Genomic DNA, 25,036 nt, shown 5'->3' on the forward strand with positions numbered 1-25,036 from the left:
GGATTTAGGCTCTTCAGTGGCAGGAGCAATTAGCACTTTCATTTTAGAGAAAGGCTTTAAGAACAAAGCTAGTTTTAGAACACAGTGAGCTGTGACATGGAATAATAAGCATTTTAAGAGCCTGCTTCTCAAACCAAGTTCAGCTAGTGGTAGATGTGGAAGTGTTCTTTGTCAAAGGCTATGAAATAGGTATCCTAGCACATGTATTGAAATGCAGTGTTACAAAAGTGTATTTCAACTTTACATAGCATATTTCAAAGCAATTTAAATTCATATGCTATATAAAAATGTTAATTTATCAAAGATGGTAAATAAAGTCTGAATTCCTAGAACACTGTTGAAAAAGACTGTGAGGGCTGGCCCATAGGGAAATAATTCCATCATCAGTTACTAATACCTTCCCTGGGGAGTGAAGTAAGTAATGTTCCTGCTGTGTATTTTCATACATGCATCAACTGGTCTCAAGCATCTTTCCAGGAATAACAAATTGTAGACTTACCTATAATTAGCTATTTTCAAGTTTTCCTACAGAACAGGGGTTGGCAAACTGTGGCTGGTGGGCCAAATCTAGCCTCCATTTGTTTCAGTACAAGAAGTTTTACTGAAACACAGCCACATCTGATCATGCATATATTGTCCTTGGTTGCTTTCACAGTACAGTGGCAGAGTTGAGTGGTTGTGACAGAGACACAAACCCACAAACCCTAAAATACCTGCTGACTCTTCACAAGGGAAGTTTGTCAACCCCTGAAATCTAAGAACCAACCAATAGAGTTGACTCTTGCTGGGCCTCATGAGCAGTCCATTAACTGTACAACACCAGGCTTCCATGAGTTCATGATTTAAGAACCTCTATGTTGAGAGGTTCAGTTTAGTGTCAAGAAAGCCATACACAATAGGAACATGGACAACAAATATTTAGAACATGAAGAAAACATCAAATTGGGTGAATGTTAAATTGTCTCTTGCTCTGTATATTAGATGTTTCTAATGAATGTTCTTAACCTTCTCTTCTCTGATGGAGGTTGGTCCATCTTGTTTGCCTCAGGTTTTCTTTCCTGTTTTAGCAACACAACATAAAGATAACATACCTTCATATTCCATGTTCTTTTTCTGTAGAGGACTTGAAGCCAAAGCAGTAGGAACAGCCCAAAATTTAGCTGTTGAGGAGGAGAAATTATTAGTTCAGACCAGATTTTCCTTTGGATCCCTCCTGACTTTTGTCTTCCAAGAACTATTTATAGTTTTGGGCAATGTGGTTCCTCCTAATGGATCCACACTTCCAAACCACCCATGTTTTGATATGTTCATAAAGAAGAGTATAGGCTGAACCAAAAAAATTTTTCAGTCATTACAGTGAAATACTTTTCTAACACTAATTACAGTGAAAATAATCATCTATCCCCTTCTGAGAGCTTTACAGTTACCAACCATTGTAGGATTCTGAGAAGTTCTGTATCCTAGAAACTGCTTAACAATGTGTTTTCAAAACCAGTTTCTCTGTTCTCAGAACACTCCGCATCCATGTCTTCTCTGCAAAGTGCTCCATACCACATCAGAGGAATGAGTAGCATGGAGATAAGGCTGAAAATAAGGAGCTATTTGGCTCAAATTTTTCTCCAAAAAGTAGGAAAACTAGAGTATAGGCATGTCTCATTTTATCGCACTTCCCAGATACTGCCTTTAAAAAAATTTGAAGGCTTGTTTTAGCCCCACATTGACCAAGTCTACCAGTGCCATTTTTCCAACACATTTGCTCATTTCACATCTCTGTGTCATGTTTACCATCTCCAAGCTTTATCATATGTTATGATGATTTGTGTTGCATGATCTTTGGCATTACTATCATAATTGTTTTGGGGTGCCACAAACTGTGCCCATGTAAGATGGTGAGCTTAATGAATATATGATGTGTGTGTGTGTGTGTTTGCCTGCCAGCCTTTCCCCATATATCTGCTTCTCTTCTGGCCTCCATATTCCTTGGACACAACAATGTTGAAATTAGGCCAGGCAATAACCCTCCAATGGCTTCAAAGTGTTCATACAAAAGTACGAGTCCCACATCTCTCACTTTCAGTCATAAACTAGAAATTAAGCACAGCAATGAAGCTGTGCAAAAAGCAAGGTAGGCTGAAAGGTAGGCCTCTTACACAAAACAGTTTGCCAGGGTGTGAATGTTGAAGGAAAAGTACTTGAAGGGAATTAAAAGTGCTACTCCAGCAAACACATGAGTGGTCCAGAGAGAAAAATGAAACCAGGCCCAACATCCCCTTAAGCCAAAGTATAATCCAGAGCAAGGCTCTAACTCTCTTCAATTTTGTCAAGGGTGAGAGAGATTTGGAAGGTGCAGAAGAAAAGATTGAGAGGTTGGTTCAGGAGGTTTAAGGAAGGAAGCCAGCTGCAGAACACCAAAGTACATCTGAAGCAGCCAGTGCTGATATAGAAGCGACAGCAAGTTATCCAGAAGATCCAGGCATGATAATTCATGAAGGTGGCTACACCAAGCATCATATTTTCAATGTAGAAGAAACAACCTTCTTTGGAAAAAGATGCCATCAAGGAGTTTTATAGCTAGAGAGGAGAAGTCAGTACCTGGCAACAAAGCGTCAAAGGATAGGCTGACTTTCTTGTTAGGAGCAAATGCAGTGGGTGACTAAGTTGAATCCAGAGCTCATTTACCATTCTGAGAATCCTAGGGCCCTTAAGAAATATGCTATATATACTCACCTGTGCTCTACAAATGGGACAACAAAGCCTGGGTGACAGCACGCTCTCTGTTTACAACGTGGTTTACTGAGTGTTTTTAGCCCATTGTTGAGACCTACTGTTCAGAAAAAAAGATTCCTTTAAAAGTATTATTGCTCATTGACAGTGTACCCTATCTCCCAAAAGCTCTGATGTAGATGGACAGTGAGATTAATGTTGTTCTCATATATAGTAACACAAATTTAGACTCTCACACACAGCTGATAAAGCAGCAGGAGGGTTTGAAAGGGTTGACTCCATCTTTGACTTTCAAGTCTTATTATTGAAGAAATACATTTTATGAGGCTATAGCTGTCCTAGGTAAGTGATTCCTCTGATGGATGCAGGCAAAGTAAATGCAAAGCCTTCTGGAAAGAATCTAACATAGTATATGCCATTCAGAGCATATGTCACTCATGGGAAGAAGCCAACACATCCGCATTCACAGGAGTTTAGAAAAAGTTATTCCAGACCTTAGGGAGGACTTTGAGGGGTTCCAGACCTCAGTGGAGAAAAATCACTGCAGATGTGATAGAAATATCAAGTGGAGCCTGAAGATGGAACTGAGTCACCATAATCTCATGATAAAACTTCAAAGGATGTGGAGTTCAAAGAACATGATTTCTTGAGATGGGATCTACTCCCAGTGAAGATGCTGGGAAGACTGTGGAAATGTCAACAAAGGATTCAGATTATCCCATGAACTTCATTGATAAAACAACAGCAGAATTTGAAAGAATTGACTCCCATTCTGACAGAAGCTCTGCTGTGAGTAAAATGCTATCGAACAGCATCACATGCTACAGAGAAATCATTTGTGAAAGAAATAGTCCATCAATATGGCAAACTTTATTGTCTTATTTTCAGAAATTGCCGCAGCCATGAACACTGAGGCCAGACCTACTACTACTAAAAGAGGACAGCTCTCTGGAAATCTCATGTTTAGCATTTTTTTAGCCATTAAGTATTTATTAAGGTATATACATTGTTTTTTTAGATAAGGAGATTTATTGCACACTTCATAGACTACAGTGTAGTGTAATCATAACCTTCACATGCCCGAGGAAAGCAAAAAGTTTATTTAACTCACTTTGTTATGATATTCACCTTAATGCAGTGGTCTGGAACCCACAATATCTCCGAGGTGTGCCTACACTGGAACAACAAATTTAGCTTCCATTGCCCCCGGCTTCTATTTCCTCTGTACCAAAGGACCTAGAAACAAGTCAATGACAAGTCCAGAAAAGGCATCAAAGACCTCAGTAGACAAAACTATGACCCAGAAGCTAATCCTGTCCCCCACCTGTTTTTGTAAAGAAAGTTCTGTTAGAATACAACCCCACCACTCATTTGTTTATGTATTACCTATGGCTACTTTCACATTACAAGGGCTGAGCTGAGAGTTTGCAGCAAGGTCATATGGCCCACAAAGTGTAAATATTTACTCTCTGGCCCTTTATAGAAGAGGTTTGCCAAACCCTGGTCAGGATCAAGAATCAGTCATATTTTTGCCCTCAGACTCTCTTCTGCTTCTTTGCTCAAAAGACTCCTAACAATCACTAGAGATCTTCAGCCCTACAAACAGAAATGGCCTTCTACATCAGACTTGTACCACGTCCAGGATGCCCAAAACATGGCAGGAGAAGGAATGACAATGAGTTCAGCTACAGCAGAGTTATCAAATGCCACACATGGATTCTCTTGTCACCAAAGCAGTGAAGTAGGTACCCTGACAAGGCCCAAGACTGCAAGCGGCCATTTGCAGAGTTATACTTTCACTGTCCAAATGACTCAGAGAGCTTTTCAATACCCAAAACATCTCATCGAACATGGGATGAAGGACCCAACCGTGCTGAACAGTCTCATATAAAATTCACATCCAACAATTTAATGGGGCCCCAGTGCCTTCCAGCAATGCAGCATTGATTCCTAAGCCTCTCCTGCCCTCCCTCACTCTCAGCTAATAACCTTGCTTCTTAAAATGCCAACGGGAGAAATGCTACATACTTCAGGGATGCAGGCTTTACGTCAGACTTTCCTCGGCAGCTCCACCTGCGTGGACATCTCCAAATGATCATACCCAAAAACACAAATGGCAACTCCATCCTTCCACTTGCTCAAGAGATAGGTCAAGGAGCCATCTTGATTCCCCTTCTCTCATACTTCACAGGTGCATCATCCACGAGTCCTATCAGGTCTCCCTGCAAACATGCTGGGGTCCTATCAGGTCTCCCTGCAAACATGCCGGGAAAGTTCACCATTTCCCACCACTGCTCTCACCAAATCCAAACCATCATCTGTCAGCAGGTTATAACGAACCTCCCTGCATTTGCTGGCTTACATTATCGCAACACAGCTCAGTGATCCTTTCTGTGAGGTCTCCTCACCTTTCTCAGAATAAAAGGCCCATGTGAATGTTCATCTGCCTCCACACTGGAAGAAAACACACAAAGGGTATTGTGTTCACTGCCTAGCCCAAGCTCATAGTAGGAAGGCAGTAGACATGTGTTGAGTTAAAGATGCAATGAATGGTGTCCTCTAATGCCTACTAGCCAATCAGTTTAGAAAAGGGGACTGTACCACCTTCTGGGCCCTTCTATAGGCCACCAGCTAGTTCAGCAAAGTTTTTTAATCCACACTCACCACATAAGCAGCTCATCAATCCATCCTAATATCCCCTGGCTAAAGAGAGCCCAGCCTGGATTCAGACCTGGGCCACTGGAAGAATTAACAGCTCACATCCGAAGAAGAGGTCTTCACAGAAATAATCATTTTTAAAAATAATAACTGACCCTCTGATTTATTTCCCCAACAGGTGCATGACTACCTCCGCAGCAAGTTGTGCTCCCTCTATGAAAATGACTGCATTTTTGATAAATTTGAGTGTGTGTGGAATGGGTCAGACAGGTAAGAAAGGCTGTGTGGCTAGGGAACCTTCCAAAAGGTGGGTCCTGTACTTGCCGAGGCCCTGGGCAACTGATCGTAAGGAGGTCACAGCCAAAGGGGGATGAAAATCAGGCCCCCAGCCCTGGTAGGAGTACACTGTATGGGTCACCAGATTTCCCCTGAGCTCAGACCTGAAATGAAGGGCACCATGTGTTGAGACCCTCGAGTCCTCTTACAGGACTGGCACAGGTGAGTGTGTAACATCCACGAGAAAATCCTGTTTTACATACCAGACACCCCCAGAGCTACATCAACATGGCTGAAATGAGTAACACTAACAATCCACCTCCCAAGTTCCAACCTAAGTAGCTCAGATTATTGCCAAGTGTAATTTCTAGGTCGAAAATTATCCCTGACCGCTTCTGGTGTACCCGGCCAAAGGCCCTGGTCACTGGTTAGCTGAATTCTAGTTGGCCTCATTTATCATATCCCCTCAAAATGATTTATTATTGTTTTAAGGCCTTTTATTTCAACCATACTTCATATTACCTTCTAATGGTTCATTTTTAGTTTGACAAATACAGATGATTCCCCGACTTCCAACATGAAGTATGGGCTACTAGGAGCTGATTTAGTTTGTTGAGGAATGTGGCGCCCACACTAATGTTTGGAAGCACTCCATTTGGTCATGGCAAGGCACTAAGATTCGAGCTTTTTGTAAAAACAAGCTTTTCTGACCATTATTCGGCCTGCTTTGTCAGTGAACCAAAATGTGCCTTCCACGTAGCAGGCCTGGCAAGAGTCACCACATGTCAGAGGACCCAAGTTGCAGCACCCATTTGGTATTAGGCAGAGGGAAGAGACAACAGAGCAGCTGTGATGTAGGAACAAAAGCTCCCCAGGGGGAAGCGTTTTACATTATTTGTATATTTGTATCAATACATTGATTCATATAGAATTCACTTTTTCATTGTTGATTAATAGATGTGTCCTATTTGTTACTGTTCCAATAACCTCTCTTAACCTAGACTCAGTAAGTACTTATGTGTCACCCCCTCACACATCATGTTCTAGAATCCTGACCACAATCTGACAAGGTTGTTTTCATCATCCCCATTTTATAGTTGCAGAAACTGAGGCTCAGCCAGGTCAAGTAACCTTCTCCAGCTCAGGAGCTAGTATGTAGTAGAGACAAAAGTAAGAAGTTTTCAGTTTGAATCTTAAGTCAGCATTGTTTTTTCATAATATCACAGTTTCTTTCCATAACCAAGAAAATTCTTGGTTCAGATAAGGTTTAGAGTTTTAAAAACACAAAAATAAATAGGAAGGACTCTGTTTGAAAGCAGGTCAAGTGATGGTGGGGCCAGCAAATGGCAGTTCATGGGAAGCCATGAGGCCAAGTGGCTGAGTGCTAGGCCCTGGGGTTAGTTAGGCACATGTGGGCTGGAGGCCTGAGTGTGTCACTTCCTCGCAGCGTGACACTGTGCTCGTCACCTGTGCTCATGTGTAAGTCCCCCCTCGGGGATGAACGTAAGGCAAAATGAGACTGCGGCGGTCAAGCATTCTGCACCCTTCCTGATAAGGTAACAACAGCTTATTCTACTACAGAGACCAACACATTTCACAACATCCATTCCCTGGGCCAGAGTAACCAAATCTAGCCATTGATCGATTTGCCTGACACAGCTGATCCAGTTCGTAAAAACCTATTTCCCCTGGCTGTGGCCCCACGCTCTCAGCTTCCCCCTCCCCTGTCTATGCCCTCATGCCATGTGAACACTGATGAGGTATATCCTCTCCCAGTGTAACCAGACCATCAGGGCTTCACCCAGAAATGAGGCCAAGCCAGCCTGTCCAGGGGCAGCTCCTGTGGGATGTTACTGAGGCAACATTATCCCCCCTCTCACCTGTCACCAGTAAAGACTCAGTCCCTTGCATCTGGAAGGCTTTGGCAGTCACTGCTCTCAGTAAATCGTCAATACGCCTGAGGATGGAGAGGTCCTATAAAAACATGGAAGCCATCTGTGAATCCACTGGCAAGGCTTCTTTCCCCTCCCAAGTTCTTTTAAAATTTGAATTTGTTTACTCTCTTCCTGAGGGAAACCATGATGACATCCACTTTTTAGGTAACTTTTGTGGCAAGGCTAAATCGAGAGCTGGCTCTCAGCAGAGGGAGGACGCACACGGGTCAGTGTGCTATACGCTCGGGGTTTCTCCCACCATGCCGACTGACTGGGGACAGCCTTGGAGCTTGGGCAACATGGAGGCCCCACTACTACAAAGTTTCCAAAGTGTTCCTCCTGTCGCGACCTCGCTCCAGCCTCACAATGCTGAGGGAGGTAGGGCTGGTATGATTAAAACCACCGGACTCATTTACAGACCCAGATAAGGGATCTATCCAACAGAATTACCAAGGAGGATTATCACAGCCCTCCATTTGCCAATCCATCAAAGAGCTTGTTGCTTTTAGTGATTCAGGACTTAGACCACAGTCACATTGTTGAGCCTGTTTGGGTTTTTGGTTTTTCATAAAACTTAGGGTGTAGCTGCCCATGATGTAACACCATTAAGTCCAGAAAGACACAATGGGGATAGGTTACTGCCTTTCTCCAGAGCACTCAGTCACTCCCTATTTCCTCTCTACATTGCAGTGTCATCATGACAGGCTCCTACAACAACTTCTTCAGGATGTTCGACAGAAACACCAAGCGTGATGTCACCCTTGAGGCCTCGAGGGAAAACAGCAAACCCCGGGCTATTCTAAAACCGCGAAAAGTGTGCGTGGGGGGCAAGCGAAGAAAAGACGAGATCAGCGTTGACAGTCTGGACTTTAGCAAAAAGATCTTGCATACAGCTTGGCATCCTTCAGAAAATATTATAGCAGTGGCGGCTACAAATAACCTATATATATTCCAGGACAAGGTTAACTAGGAGGACAAGTTATTACTTAATAATCTCACATACTGAATACTAGTCAAACATGTTTTTAAATGTTTCTTTTGGTCTTCATTTGATGCATTGACATTAATTTCCCTATGCAGAAAACAATTGGAATAGAATTAAAAAGAGTCCAACTTTCCCAGATCCCCAGTTCTAAGAGACTTTTGTCAAACCCAATAGGTTCTGAGACACTTGTGTTTAGAATTGAGAGCTGCCAGCTAACACTAATTCTCCATAGTTGACTTGAATTTCTGATGCTTTTATTGCCCGGTTTTCTCTGGTGGGTCCAGTGTTTTGTTCCTAGGTGTCTGCTGAGATAAAATGAGGTTGTCTGTAGTATTTAAAGAGAAAAGAGATAAGTTTTTTTTTAATTAAGCAATTCCATTTGATTGAAAAAAAATCAACAAAAAAATAAACACCGTTTACTCTTAGAGACATTCTCCTTTTTTGTGTGTGAAAAATCACAAGGAGTCAGCATCCCCTGCCCCCACAGCACTTTTTATTAACAGTCTCATTTGAACCAGAGATTTATTTCATGAGGCCGCGAAGAGGACCCAGAATGAGAAGGGAGGGGACACATCACCACTGCTATACTCTTTTTCTTTGTAAGCGCCATAGAAACAGCCTGAGAATTTGGCTAGGAAACCCCATGAATGCTTCAGGGGACATAAAGAGAACACTTTCCACACAGTGCTTCTCAGAGTTAGCTTGGCAAGGCCATGTGGGGCCAGATTCCATCTGCTGCCTTGTTATGCCTGCTTTTTGTAATTTTAAAAGGCTCCGTATAATCCTCTACTTACATGTTGGTTGGCTTTTTCTCTTCAACCTTTTCCAGTTTATTTATTCCATTGACTTCTAAAGGCCAAGGTCTGGTTGTTTATTATCTGGCATTCTAAATGATGCAGCAGCACCACCCCTGGCTCCTGGAGAAAGGCTGGTCTGTTCCTTTTGGGTGTGTCTGCTACCCAACCCCCTCCCTCTTCCTGGGTTTGGTGACCAAGAGTCACAATCCATCCATCTCCACCGCAGCTAGAACAAAAATGGCCCGTAAAAAATGCTGATTTGTGAAGTCTAATCAAGTATTTCTAATCCACCTCAAGCTCACCATTTAGAAAAATGCACCAAAGGGCTCTCTTCCTACAAAAATGGAATATGGGAGAGTCAAGAATCTTCCACAGTACAGTGAAGTCTGCTTGAACCTATGCAGTCTGGTTCATCCTTCCCCCTCCATGTTTACCATTCAGACTTCTTTTAAGTTCCAGAAGGTTCTGCAGCGCACAGCTCTGGGAAAACTAAATGAATTCAGAGGCTTTATAAATTTGAAGGAGGAGGTGGGAGGTTCCCAGAAAGCTGGGTCTGAGCTTAGTATCTCAATACCTGTCTTGCTGACTCATTCCCCTTCTTATTCACGAATCTTCCATTTTGTGAGTTAACAAATGGCTTGAAATGAGCATTTTTATTTTAAAGAGAAAGTCTCTTTTGATTCACGTATTTATTACAAGTCCCAACTCCAAGTTTACGTTGCTTGGGGAGGCAGGAAAAAAATAGGAATCCTATTTCCATTCTAAGCTACTATCCCATTTAATAACAGCTTTTTGGCAAGGTAATAGCTATCTAGAACTTAAGAGAACACCACTTTGTAAGATGCATCCCAATTTCAGAAACATTAAAATATGAGAAGTACTTCTCAAAATTGAAGGATCATGTGGATAAAAGATGTGACTTTTTTCCTCAGTGTTTCTCCTCTTCCCTCAATGAAAGCCTCTCTTCAGGCATTGTCCATAAAGTGGCCCAGGTGGAAACTCTCTGGGCAGGATTCCTGGCCTGGCTGGGACAGTGTTCTTGGAGGAGACTTTAGAGAGGATCAGAAACTTCTCCAGCTGATAGAGAATTGTCTTATCAGGATAGATAGAAGGAACAATGAGTTATTCTCCAAAGTTTACTATCAGCTTCCTTATGGCCTTCTCTCTGCTCCTCTGAGACTCATCTCCTCTCTTTGTACCAGGTGGGGCTTGTGAGAGATCACTGTTGCTCAAACTTAGGCATCAACCAACCTCTGTGCTATTGCTCATTTAAGTCACCTTTTTTAAAAGTCACACTTAGCCTCCTCCAAAGAAATAATGATGAAATATCCATTTTAGTGTTTTTTAGACATTAAAATAATCACAAAGCAAGTAATAGAACAAATGTACCCAAGTACCACCTACAATCATCTTGTGAACCATGAGGAACATGTTCCAACTTTAGGACACGGAGTAACTGCTATCAGAGAATATTCGGAGGCATCAGTCCCGATGGACAATGCTTCTTCACTAACTACAGTCACCAGTGCTTCCCACAACCCATGACAGCTTTGGTCATGGTTTTGAGAGATTCACAGGCCCCCTGCAGGCTATCTGTGGATCTTCATGAAATCCCCCATGCTTAGTCCTACACCCTTGGCACATAGATCCAGAGAGTGGGAGGGATTTGCCAGAGATCTCAGAGTTAAGAGCACAGAGAAGCCACTCGAATAAAGAATGCATCAGGAAAAAAACATACAAGATTCCTGGACTGGAACAGGAGAGGAAGGCGCTAGAGACTAGACCTCAGGCAGCAATCACCACCACCATGTTTCAGCAATGACCTGCTCTGTGCCAGGTACTGAACTAGGTATTTTACAATCCCAATTTCCTTCTGCCCCCATGCTGGGGATCTTCAACATCCACCCAATCAATCCCTGTTCCAGCTGACACTAAAAGCTACCTGAAAGCTGACTTGCCACACTGTCAACAGTGTGTTGGGTTCTAAGAGCCCTGCCCTGCCTAATAGTGCAACGGCTGCTGCTTGGTATGAGCCATCACTTTGCACTGAAGGATGGCAGCTGACTGAGGAGGAGAGGGAGTTAGAGCTTCCCAAGGCTTTATTGAAATGATCCAAATAAAACAGAGTTCCTGACATTTAAAAAGCTGCACTTGGATAGAGATCCATGCTGTCTTATCTGGAGGTAGAAGAGGATTTTTGAAGTAACAAAGAAGAAACATGTAAATGAGCATCAAGTAGTGGGGTGCACACAGGTGAGTGGGCAGTAAGAACCCATTTGCTTCTTAAATCCTTAAAGTCTGGCTCCTGTCTTCACTCTACTGGACAGCTGTGGGGGGGGTGGGGAGGGCCTGTCGGTAAAGCATCTTTAAACTTCTCAGTGATCTCATAATTAACCATAGCAACACCTATTAACACAACCAGCATATGAAAGGCAGTCAGTTGGAACCAGGATGAAGCTAAAATTCTTTTAGCTCCATACCCAATGAAGTAAGTCATCCATCTCCAATGTATTTCTTTTCAACACTTCAGGACCCATTATCCTGAAAGTTGACCCTAAAATGGTCAATCACTGACAAGGGGGAGACCACAATTTCCCTTCCTTCAAACCAACTGGCTAAGGCTCCCCTCCTACCTATTCTCCCACGCCTACGGATTCATGCTTGTCTATTCACTCTGCTGACTGCCTGCAGGGCTCAAGAGAACCCTAGTAAGCCTAATAGCAAAGCTTTGGGGGTGACACTGTAGTCCACATCCTGAGTGAGCCCTCTTCCTAATCTGACTCCATTACGGACATGTGTAGATGAGGCAGGTGTAGGGGGTTTTTTTAATGTTTTTTATTTATTTTCAGAGAGAGCAAGCACACAAGTTGGGGAGGGGCAGAGAGAGAGAGAGAGAGAGAATGAATCCCAACCAGGCTCCACACTCTCAGCACAGAGCCTGACACAGGGCTCAAACTCACGAATTGTGAGATTGTGATCTGAGTTGGAATCAAGAGTCGTACACTTAAACTGACTGAGCCACTCAGGCACCCCAAGGCAGTGTGTTTTAAACAGTACACCCAAAGATACTGCAATCACCACTTCACCCCTAGGAAACATTCACACTGGCCCCTGAGTCACTAGGTATCTGTCAGAGGTTAACCCATCCCTTCCTCCCCTATTTCTAAGTCAAGCCTCAGGAACTGCTTTCCCTTGGAATGACTAGCCTGTCATAGAAAGAATGTGGAACTGGGAAATAGGAAATGTGGATCCCGCCCCTGTCTCCACTGCAAAGTAAATAAGAAACTTCTAGAAGTCACTTCACGTGTGCATCAGTCATGTCGTCAGCTGTGAAATAGTCACAAAACAATCTATCCTCACTCACAGAATTACTGTGAGAAGCACAAGAAATTTATTTACTTATAATTGCTTGGTAAGTTTAAAGCACCATAAAAATCATAACAGCAACAATTCTCACTATAAAGACATACTTGTAATTTCTCATTATCTCCCTTCTTTAAGCCCCTGAGATTAATGCCAGTATTATGTTCGTTTTGGAAATGAGGAAATAGACTCAAGTTGTCAACGTAGCCACGGGCATATAGCCAGTAAGAGACAGAACCAGGACTCCAACTCAAGATATCTCACTCTAAAGACAGAATTCTTGAAATACTGTTTAATACATGATAGTAGCTAACATTTAATGAGCCCTTCTTATTACGGGCCAGGTTGTGTTCAAAAATTTCACATCTATTAATTCATTTATGCCTGAAACTCTAGATGCTGGTACTATTATGGTTTCCATTTTACAGATAAGGAAATGGAGGCAGATTGTGTAACTTCACTAAGTTTACACAGTTCACAAGTGACAGAACCAGACATTTTGGTCAGCATTCTTATCCTCTATCTCATCTCACATTATATATACAGTTGGAAGTTACTGATTAGCAAACAAGTCCAATATTGACCCATAAGTTCATCGATATTAATCATAAAGTGAGTGCCTGGCATGTATCATGCAGCCAGGCCCCAACAAGGGGCTGGAGTCACAGAGATAAAGCCACTCGTCCCCACCCTCCAGGAGATGACAGCCATATAGGAGCATGTAATTAATTATTAATTAATAAGGAAACAGTTCATGAGGATGGATACGAAAACAACCTTTCAGACTACATGACCTCTAAGTAGAGTATTAAAGTGGTTCAGTCAACACTCAAAGCACGATATGGCATTTCCAGTAGGGAGAACAACGTATGTGAGAATGGTTATGGCATGGGAGCATGAAGTTGAGGTTTCTTTCATTCTGTCAGAAACACATTTTCCATTTGCCAGAACTAGCCTAGCCCTTCTTTCTTTCATTCAGTAACAAGAATGTTTTCTTATTGAGAGGGGGAAAGGGGGAGAGGGGGAGAGAGAATGAGAATCCTAAGTGGTCTCCACACTCAGCATAGAGCCCAATGCAGGGCTCGATCCCACAACCCTGGGATCATGACAGGAGCCAAAATCAAGAGTCAGGTGCTAGACCAATGGAGCCATCCAGGTGCTCCAGTAACAAGTATTTATTAAGCCCCCATATCCAAAGACTGTGTTTAAATGCAAAATGGATGGCAAGAATAAAAGGAAGCTACTATTAATGGGCACTTATTATATCACAAGCACAGTATAGGCACTTTTTAAAATCATTACAATCACCTGATGGATCAACATGTTACTCCCTTTTTACAGTTGAGAAGCATACTAAAAAAGGTTCAGTGACACAGTTAGTGTTACACAGACAGAAGTTTCATCGAGATCTGTCCTGTCCCGGATCCTGTACTTCCATCACTGTAGTGAGTAATGCATAGCTACTTTGTCTTTTTCTTTTTCCACTAGTGAGGATTCAAACAGACCATCTCTCTGCAAACAAATATTGCCTGACAGCTGACAAGGAATACAAATTTGGTCTGTCACTAAAACAGAGCATAAAGTCAAGTGGCTCACAGAGATCTCTAACCCCTAACCCTGACCTTATTATTACTGTTTAACTATCCTCCGATTTAGACCTTCCACGCACCATTGGTTAAACTGCTGGTGGCCAAACAAGGTGATCTGCCATCTCTGCTGATTCCTGCCTTAGACGTTGTCACAACAATGATCACTGCCAGGAAAGAAACGGGAATAACTGCCACATTCCCAATCCACTCCCTATCCCTAATTCCCTGAAAAGCCAACCTTGGTCTTTTTGATGGACAGCTCCTTTCCTCCCAACTCATAACTCTTTGTTGCAACCCCTGTCATTTAGGTTGTTGCATTTGGTTTGAATCAGAGAGGAGACAGCACTTCTCCCAAATTCAGCCTTGCACAGAAACCTAGAGACCACAGGGAAGTGGGACCAACCACAAGTACTGGAGTTCTTGCTCTGATTGGCTAGTGATATACTGCCCCCCACCCCAGCCAGAGTAGTAAATTCTTATGTGGGTCAAAGAGAACCCAGGAAGGCTGGCATAGAAGTGATGGGAGGAGGCTGCTTCATTGGTAAAAGGAAAGGCACTGTTTTAGCATTCTAAATAGGTGCTCAGTTTGAGTCATGTTCATGCATTCATTTATTCATTCAATGAACACTGAATGATTGATCACATACTATCTGCTCAGACCATCTGCAAGGTGGTCTGGGAAGCAATATTAATACTCCCTGTCCTCAAAGGGCTTACAGTGTCATGTGGGATACAGGCAAATGTATTAACAGTACAATGTCATGGTTAAGAGCCCAGGGTGCCTGCCTGGATTCAAAGAGTTCCCTCCACTTAATAAGCTGAATGACCCTTGGTCAATTACTTAACCCCTCTAGGTCTCAATTTCCTTATTGATAAAATAACAAAATGGCACCTATCTCATAAAATTGCTATGAAGACTGAATGATTTAAAACATTTTAGAATGGTTCCTGACCAACAATAAGTACTCCATGCATGTTTCTTGCTGTTGTTCTTTTAGGACTATAAAATAGGTCTCATGAGTATCTCAGGGTCCCAGAAGAATGCCAAGTAACACCAGTTCACCTAGTCCAGAAGCTACTGAAAGGAGGGGACTCCTAAAGCAAACCTTGAAAGATAAATAGGGAATGAATTATCCAGGGGAAGAGAAAGGAAAAGAGTGGTCCAGGTGTCAAGATAGTATATGCAAAGGTTAAAAAAAAAGTACATGGCATGGAACTTAGAATATTCTGGTATGCTGGACTAGGAAAAACGGGAGGGTGGACCAAGAGAAATAAGGAGACATAAGGTGGAGAACAGCCATGCAGGATATACGAGGTAATAATGATCATTAATGAGTTTACACATCAGAAATTCTCCAATAGGTATGCTGTAAATGACTCAATTGAGGAATTATGGTTTCCATAGCTTAGCAAATATTCATGTCCAGGCACAGGGAATATTTTAATAAATTCAGCTCAAGTGTTCCTTTCTTGACCACCCTAAGTTCCCAAGGCATTATTTAGTCCACTTTTGTATCCCCAGAGCATAGAGAAGTCTCTGGCTCCTAGTAGGTGCTCAATAAATATTTGTTGCATGAATGAAGAAATAAATGAGTCAAGAAGACAGACACAGCCTCTGTCCCCAGGAAGCTTACAAGATGAGCAGTTTGCCACTGGGAGTTTGAGTCAAGGGGACCTTGGTATATGGCATCACAGGACTGCTCAGAGGAGTCAAGAAGTAAAAAAAAAAAAAAAAAAAAAAAAAAAATTGAGAACTAGTGAGCCAAGATGCTTTAAGAGCAAGTCACCAAGGTTAGATTGCAACCTTAGTTAATAGAACACATGTGTCCCTGCCTGATGCATTACCTCCCAGCAGTAGCCAGCCTTCTGGGACCCTGCAGAGCATGCAGAAAGGTTGACAGCTTACAATCAATACCATGTTCACTGATGCAAGGAGCAACATTATCACATCCAAGATATTACCCCCACATCCCAGCTCTAGCACTAAATATTCCCCATAACAAGGCAAAGGGAAGTGACAAGAGCTATTATTTTCAACCCTTCCACTTTGAAACAAGAGGTGAGGCAAACCTTCCCGTGGATGTTCTTTGGAAAGGCAAGCAGTTCCCCAAAGAAATCACTCAGAGCTAAACCCACGCCTAATACAGCAAGACAAGGATGCTAGAAGATTGGCATTTTCATTTGCCTTGGTGTCCACAATCTAGAAGGGGAGACTCTGTGGGCAGTGGAGAGGCACAACAACAAATTAGAGGTGGGTGAACAGTCAGACTGGTGGGGAATGTGTGAGGTGTGAATGCTGGAATTTATTCTCCATGTCCAAGTCACTCTAATAAAAAAAAAAGATACTTGACTCCCCCCCCAACTTTGACTTTCTTATTTCAGCTTCTTTGAGTGTGGCCTAATTGAAAGTCATATTTCATCTAGGTTAGTGGTTTCCAACTGCAAGTGCAGGTGCCTTATGAACAGTCAGCCTGAATTTATCAAAGACAGCAGCAAACAAATGCATGTTAAACAGCACCTATTTCTCTGCAGGAGAGAAAGTGGGGTGGGTCGTGTTACAAGGCAGCCACAAAGCAGTACTGCTCAGTACCCTGCAGCATGGTTCCTTAGCCTATGATGGAACTCTTAACAGGAAGAACACCAGGGCTAGGACACCAGGGTTGTTTTCTTCATTCCGTGGGACATTTATTCAATGGCAGCCTCCATTTTTCAGCCCTTCATTTCCTGACAAGATGAGGGATATTGCCTACTTTTCATTCCTTTTTGGAAAGGCAGAAAGGTTCATTAGTTACATCTGACATGCTTGTTGTTGAAGGAATCAGCTGACGCTCAAAGATGGGGATATTCGTTGAAGATCTGACAAATGTCATAGAAATTCTAAGTGTTCATCATGGAAAAGAAAGCTCAGTTCAAAAGCTGATGTCTTCCAAAGAACAAAAAGAATGTGCCATTGCACGAATAAAATGTGGCTCAAAACAGCTCTTCACTTTGACCAGCACAAGCACAGTTAACTAACTCCCATCAGTCTCCAATGATGGCCCCAGAGGGCCATACGGTTGAATCTTGCAAGAATGGCAATTACATTTTTCCCTCTTCTCCCACATTAAACAAATGATGGATTCTTCTTAACCTATCACGCACACATGCATGCACACATGCACACACACGCATAGCCTCAATACCCCACTAACAGATCCTTCTCTCTCAGGGAATCATCTCTGAATTCATGATTCTGCCTGTCAGAATGGTGGGTGCTTCCCAGCTGCCTAAGAACACAACCTGGAAACAAAGGTTGTAAATTTTTTTTTACTCTATTTTATATCCGAACTGGGGATTCATTTACACATTAAAACTCTGCTGCCTTGGTGGATAATAAAATTATATGGCTCCAGGTTAAAGTGTAATGACGTCCTTTCTCACCTGCTTGTTATGTTGCTTAGTCACAACAACATTTTGGATCGAACAACTATCCTAGTGATGAGTAACAATTGACTATTATAGTTTGTGGTGACATTTCAATTTTCTCAGGCTCTTGCATGATCAGGGAAGTGTTTTTATCTGCCCACATTTGCACAGAAAGTTACTCCAAGATCAAGACTAAAACAAGGTCTTCTGAATCTTCAAGATCAGCCTTATTTCGTTGTGGTTTTTTCCCCCTCGTGTACCTAAAACTCATGTGTCTACTCAAGTGTCGGTGGAAGGTCTGAATAACAAGTTTTAATTCATACTCAAAGAGCTTTCAACATTTCTGTCTGTGGTACCACAGTTCTGCAGGTGCTGGGAGAAGTGTCCCACGCCAAGTCTCACTAGTGTCCACAATGGCACAGATTCACACAGATAGGCCATTACATTTATTCACTACATTAATTATCTACCCACAAAATAAAATGCTGTATCATTTGCCTTCCTATAGGTATTTGACCAAACCATTGTTTGTATTTGATTATGTCTCAGTAATTAAGCTACACAGATAAACAAGATATCATAACCCCAAGGAGAAGAGTCTAATAAAAAATGTAATTCCAACAGGTAATTGCAATAGAACATGGTTAGTACAATGGCAGAGATAGGTGTAGTTTATTATAGGTGTAAAGAGTTTGAGCATCTCATCTTCTGGAATGGATGAAATGAAGTTCAATCCTAAGGGAAGCCAGATGGGGGTAGCCAGATAAGCACAAACATGAGCAAAGGTCCATGTTGAGAAGCCCCACGCACCTCTGAGCTCCACTAGTAGTTTGATTTTGCTGAAAGGCTTTTGGCTAGGATTGGCCAAGTGCTGGGGAAAGAGCAGGGCCAAGACTGCAGAGGGCCATTTAGAGGATTTAGATGTCACTCAGCATTCAATGGAGTACTGCTGGAAGATTCTTAAGAAGAGAATTGACACAAATGGAATTGCATTTTCAAAGATCATTCTGGCAACTGTACAAATGACACATGTGAAGTAGACAAGATTGAAAGCAGGGACCTTACTTAGGAAGCTGTTGAAGTGGTCCAGGAAAGAGAATGAGGGCCTGAACTGGGGGTGTAGGAAATAATGAAGTGGTGTTATCAGTATAACTCAGAGACTGGCACGAGAGCCAACAGTTAATAGCAAAGATGATAAGCAATAGTATGAAAAGAAGTAGATAGTGAAGGAATGAGATTAGGGTTCAGGGGGAGGAAAAGAGAAAGGTAAGAGGTCTGCTTCAGGACATAATGAGTTTGAGGAGCCAGTAGGGCAGTTAGGGAGAGAGGGAGAGAAGGAGAGAGGGAGAGAGGGAGAGAGAGAGAGAGAGAGAGAGAGACAGAGAGAGAGACAGAGAGAGAGAGAGAAAGTACTATGACCTAGATATTACTGGATATGACAGAGCGTTAATCATCAGCGTGTCCTGGCCTTTATGGAGGGAATGGCACAGGGAGAGTGCAGATCAAAACTCTTCCAGCGGTGGAGAGGATCCTGGGGAGCACACTCAGGGGTGAGGGCACACACCCCAAGTAATAAAGAAGGAAGCATTAGAGTCACAAGAACCGTAGGCAAAGCATGTTTCAGAGATAAGGGAGTAGAAATTTGCCCACTAGAAAATACAGTTTCCAGGCTTCTGGGTGGCTCAGTCAGGTAAGCGTCTAACTTGGCTCAGGTCATGATCTCATATGGTTCATGGTTCATGGGTTCAAGCCCTGCATCCGGCCTGTGCTAATAGCTCAAAGCCTGGAGCCTGTTTCAGATTCTGTGTCTCCCTCTCTCTTTCTGCACCCCCCCCCCCTGCTCACACTCCATCTCTCTCTCTCTCTCTCTTTCTCTCTCTCTCAAAAATAAAATATTAAAATAAAAAAAAGAAAATACAGTTCCTATCAATCTATTTAAAAAAAACAACAGGGTTCTGAACCAAAATGGCAACATAGGAAGACCCTGAATCCACCTCCTCCAGGGACACACCAAGTCTGCAGCCACTTATAGAGCAATTCTCCCTGAAGAGGAACTGAGGACTGACTGAACAGCTTCTGCACAACAAAAGACCAGAGAATGACAAGAGGGTATGTCTCAGCCAAGGTAACAAGGAAGGCGGCCTCACCTCCCACCCAGCAAACTCCAATGGGGAAGGATAGTACTAAGGGGTGTGAGCAGATTCATCTGACCTGGGGCATAGAATAAAAGCCTCAGTTTAAGAGGGCATCTGGAATATAAAGGAAAAAGCCTTAGAGTCTGCCAAACGGTGGAGGAGCTGCTGGAGCTCTCGCAGGTTTAAGCACCCAATCTAAGTTCCCTGTGCACCTTAATAGTGCACATGGGAACAGATTCGAGGCACTATCACTGGCCAGCTCTGGGGCCCCTCGCCCACACCAGCCCAAGCCCTCCCACTAAGGTGGCCTCAGTGCAGCACACACCAGCACACCCCTGGTCGGCACTCACTATAGCTCCAGCCATCTCATTAAGGTAACACAGGTGCAAAGCACCTCCAGAACACTCTAGACCCATACCACGTTGGCTCTGGACTAATTGCTAGGGTACCCTGGACTCAGATCACTCCTGGACCTCTTGGCTCATGCCTGCTTCAGCTCCATTCACCCCAACAAAGCACTCCCTGCCCGGAATACCCCAAGACATGCTGGCCCCTATCTGCCTGGGGTTCAGCCAGCCTGCCAGGGTATTTTCTGTGTGGAGAGCCCCAGGACCTCCTGGCTTATACCCACTTTAGCTTCAGCTATCCTTCCAAGGCACCTCTATATGGAGAGCCCTGGGAACCCCTACCATGCACCCACTTCAGCTTCAGCTGTCCAGACGGGGCACTCTTTATGTGGAGAGTCCTGGAATCACCCCAGCCCATGCCCACTTCAGCTCCGACCATCCCAATAGTGCAGAAACTATCGCATCCCAGAGAGAAACTGACTGTAATATACTAATAGTTGCAGAAATTAATGCCTCCACTTACTTCAACGGATAGATCATTCAGGCAGAAAATCAAGAAGCAAACAGCATCACTGAACAATACTTTAGACTAGATGGACTTAATAGAGCCAAACAGAACATTTCATAAAAAAAAAAAAAAACCAGAATACCCATTCTTTTCAAGCATACATAGAACATTCTATAGAACAGATCACATGTGAATTTACAAAATAAGTGTCAATAAATTTAAGAAGAATGAAATTCTACATGCATCTTTTCCAACCACATTGGTATAAATTTACAAATCAATCATAGGCTCCCCTGGAAAAAAAGCCCTCACATACACACACACACACACACACACACACACACACACACACACAAATAAACAACAAACAAAGCTAAACAACATGCTACTCAACAACCAATTGGTCAATGGAAAAATTGAAGAGGAAGTGAAAAAAATTCATGAAGAAGAATGAAAATCAAAGCACAACAGTCCATAATCTCTGTGATGGAGGAAAAGCAGTTCAAAGACAAATTTATAGCAATCCAGGCCTACCTCAAGAAATAAGGAAAAGCTCAGCATGTCTGGGTGGCTCAGTTGGTTCGGCATCTACTTTGGCTCAGATCATGATATGATGGTTCTTGAGTTCAAGCACAGGCATTGTGCTGACAGTGCAGAGCCTATTTTGGATTCTCTCTCCCTCCTTCTCTCTGTGCCCTTTCCCCAATTGTCTTATCTCTCTCTAAATAAATAAACTTAAAAGAAAGAAATAAGAAAAAGTTCAAATCAACAATATAAGCTTATACCCAAAGGAACTAAAAAAGAAGAACAAAGCCTAAAGTTAGTGGAAGGAAGGAAATATTAAAGAGTGGAAATAAAAGGCATAGAAACTGAGAAAACAAAAGACCCATGAAAGCATGATCAAGATAGATGAACATAGATGCAAAAATCCCTCAACAAAATATTAGCAAACTACTTTCAACAGTACATTAAAAGGATCATTCACAATGAATGAGTGGTATGTATTCCAGAGATGCAAGGATGGTTCAGTATTCAACCAACATGATACACCACATTAACAAAACAAAGGAAAGAATCATATGATCATCTCAATGGGTGCAGAAAAACAATTTCACAAAATCCAACATTTCATAATAAAAACTCTCAAACCGGGTTTAGAGGAAACATAATTCAACATAATAAAGGCCATCTATGACAAACCCACAGCTAACATCATTCTCAATGTTGAAAAAGTGAGAGCTGTTCCTCTAAGATCAGGAACCAAAGGTGTCTACTCTCGTCACTTTTATTCAACTTTTATGCAAGTCCTACTGATAACAATCAGACAAATAAAAGAAATAAAAAGACATCTAAGTTGGTAGCAAAAAATAAAAAAGTCACTATTCACAGATGACATGACACTTGACACAGGAAACCCTAAAGTCCTCTTAACAAAAAACTATCAGAAGTAACGAATGAATTAGTCAAGTTGCAGGATACAAAATATATAACAATATGTTGCATTTTTATACACTCATCAAGAAGTAACAGGAATAATATAAATTCCCTTTATAATTGCACCAAAATGAATAAAGTAACTGGGAATAAAGGTCATCAAGGAGGTGAAAGACGTATACACCAAAACCTAAAAAACTTTGGTGAAAGAAATTAAAAACAACACAAGCAACTGGAAAGATATACCATGGTCATGAAATGGATGGATATTGTTAAAATATCCATACTACCCAAAGCAATCTACAGATTCAACTCAATCCTGATTAAAATACCAATAGTGGTTTTCATAGAACTAGAACTCATACCAAAATTTGTATGAAACAACCAAAGACGCCAAAAGCCAAAGCCATCTTTGGAAAGAGCAAAACAGGTATCAGCACCCCAGATTTCAAGATATACTACAAAGCTGCACTGATCAAAACAAAATGGTACTGGCTCAAAAATAGACATATAGAGGTGCCTGGGTGGCTCACTCAGTTAAGCATCAGACTCTTGATTGCAACTCAGGTCATGATCTCACTATTCTTGAGTTCAACCCCATGTGAGTTTGAGCCACCATCTGCACTGATGGTACAGAGTGTGCTTGAGATTCCTTCTCTAATTCTCTCTCTCCCTCTCTCTCAAAATAAACTTTTTTAAAAGCTTTTTTTAAAAAAAATAGACATATAGATCAACAGAAGAGAATAAGTCCAGAAACAAACCCATGCATATATTGTCAATTAATCTATGACAAAGGAGGCAAAAACATACAAGGGGGAAAAAACAGTCTCTTCAATAAATAGTGCTGCGAAAACTGGACAGCTACAAGCAAAGAAAGAAACTGTGCCACTTTCCTAACTGCCCCCCCTCCCCACACACATGCGCGCACACACACAAACCTCAAAATGGATTAAGGACCTAAATATGAGACCTGATATATCTCCTCAGACAAGAGAAACAAAAGCAAAAATAAACTATTGAGACTACACCAAAATAAAAGGCTTTTGCACAATGAAGGAAACACTCAACAAAAAGCTAACATAATTAATGGGAGATGTTATTTGCAAATGATATATCCAATAAAGGATTAACATGCAAAACACAAAGAACTTATGTAATACCAAAAACAATTCATAATACCCCAAATAATTCCATTTAAAATTGGCCGAGAACCTAAATAGACAATCTTTCCAAATAAGACGTACCGATAGCCAATAGACACATGAAAAGATACTCAACATCACTAATCGTCATGGAAATTCAAACCAAAACCACAGTGAGGTGTCACCTTATATTTGTCAGAATGGCTAGAATCAAAAGAACAATGAATAATAAGAGTTGGAGAGGATGTAGAGAAAGAGGAAACATCACAAATGGTTGTTGGGAATATAAATTGGTGCAGCCACTGTGGAAAATAGTGTTGAAGTTCCTCAAAAAAATTAAAAAGCTAATTATCATATGATCCAGTAATGTAACTACTGGGTATTTATCCAAAGAAATTAAAACATAAATTCAAAAAGATATATATACTTTCATTTTCAATGCAGCATTATTTACAATGGTCAAGGTATGGAAGCAACCCAAGTGTTTATCAACACATGAATGGATAAAGATGATATGGTGTGTATACAGATGTATGGTTATGTATAACACCACACACACACACACACACACACAAATGGAATATTACTTGGCCATAAAAAGAATGATATCTTGCCATTTGCAGTAACATGGATGGACCTAGAAGGTATTGTGCTAAGTAAAGTAAGTCAGAGAAACAAACACTATATTTCACTTCTATGTGTGATCTAAAAAACAAAACAAATTGGCACAAAAACAGACACATAGACCAATGGAATAGAATAGAAACCCCAGAACTAGACCCACAAACGTATGGCCAACTCATCTTTGACAAAGCAGGAAAGAACATCCAATGGAAAAAAGACGGTCTCTTTAACAAATGGTGCTGGGAGAACTGGACAGCAACATGCAGAAGGTTGAAACTAGACCACTTTCTCACACCATTCACAAAAATAAACTCAAAATGGATAAAGGACCTGAATGTGAGACAGGAAACCATCAAAACCTTAGAGGAGAAAGCAGGAAAAGACCTCTCTGACCTCAGCCGTAGCAATCTCTTACTCGACACATCCCCAAAGGCAAGGGAATTAAAAGCAAAAGTGAATTACTGGGACCTTATGAAGATAAAAAGCTTCTGCACAGCAAAGGAAACAACCAACACAACTAAAAGGCAACCAACGGAATGGGAAAAGATATTTGCAAATGACATATCGGACAAAGGGCTAGTATCCAAAATCTATCAAGAGCTCACCAAACTCCACACCCGAAAAGCAAATAACCCAGTGAAGAAATGGGCAGAAAACATGAATAGACACTTCTCTAAAGAAGACATCCGGATGGCCAACAGGCACATGAAAAGATGTTCAGCGTCGCTCCTTATCAGGGAAATACAAATCAAAACCACACTCAGATATCACCTCACGCCAGTCAGAGTGGCCAAAATGAACAAATCAGGAGACTATAGATGCTGGAGAGGATGTGGAGAAATGGGAACCCTCTTGCACTGTTGGTGGGAATGCAAATTGGTGCAGCCACTCTGGAAAGCAGTGTGGAGGTTCCTCAGAAAATTAAAAATAGACCTACCCTATGACCCAGCAATAGCACTGCTAGGAATTTATCCAAGGGACACAGGAGTACTGATGCATAGGGGCACTTGTACCCCAATGTTCATAGCAGCACTCTCAACAATAGCCAAATTATGGAAAGAGCCTAAATGTCCATCAACTGATGAATGGATAAAGAAATTGTGGTTTATATACAC

At 41.9% G+C, this 25,036-nt stretch overlaps 1 protein-coding gene across 11 annotated transcripts in view; it reads left to right on the forward strand.

Moving 5' to 3' along the window:
* Positions 1-9,002, forward strand: part of PPP2R2B (protein phosphatase 2 regulatory subunit Bbeta) — a 462,912-nt gene extending 453,910 nt beyond the window's left edge. For all 11 annotated transcript variants that reach the window (XM_086701139.1, XM_086701128.1, XM_025924130.2 and 8 more), the window contains 2 exons: positions 5,561-5,652; positions 8,283-9,002. In XM_086701139.1, coding sequence (XP_086557265.1) covers positions 5,561-5,652; positions 8,283-8,562 — 372 coding nt within the window. In that variant the 3' untranslated portion in view covers positions 8,563-9,002. The remainder of the gene's footprint in view (positions 1-5,560; positions 5,653-8,282) is intronic.
* Positions 9,003-25,036: the final 16,034 nt, after the last annotated feature.

Source organism: Puma concolor, chromosome A1 (assembly GCF_028749965.1).
Source record: "Puma concolor isolate L17-30 chromosome A1, mPumCon1.1.hap2, whole genome shotgun sequence".
NCBI classification, from domain to species: domain Eukaryota; kingdom Metazoa; phylum Chordata; class Mammalia; order Carnivora; family Felidae; genus Puma; species Puma concolor.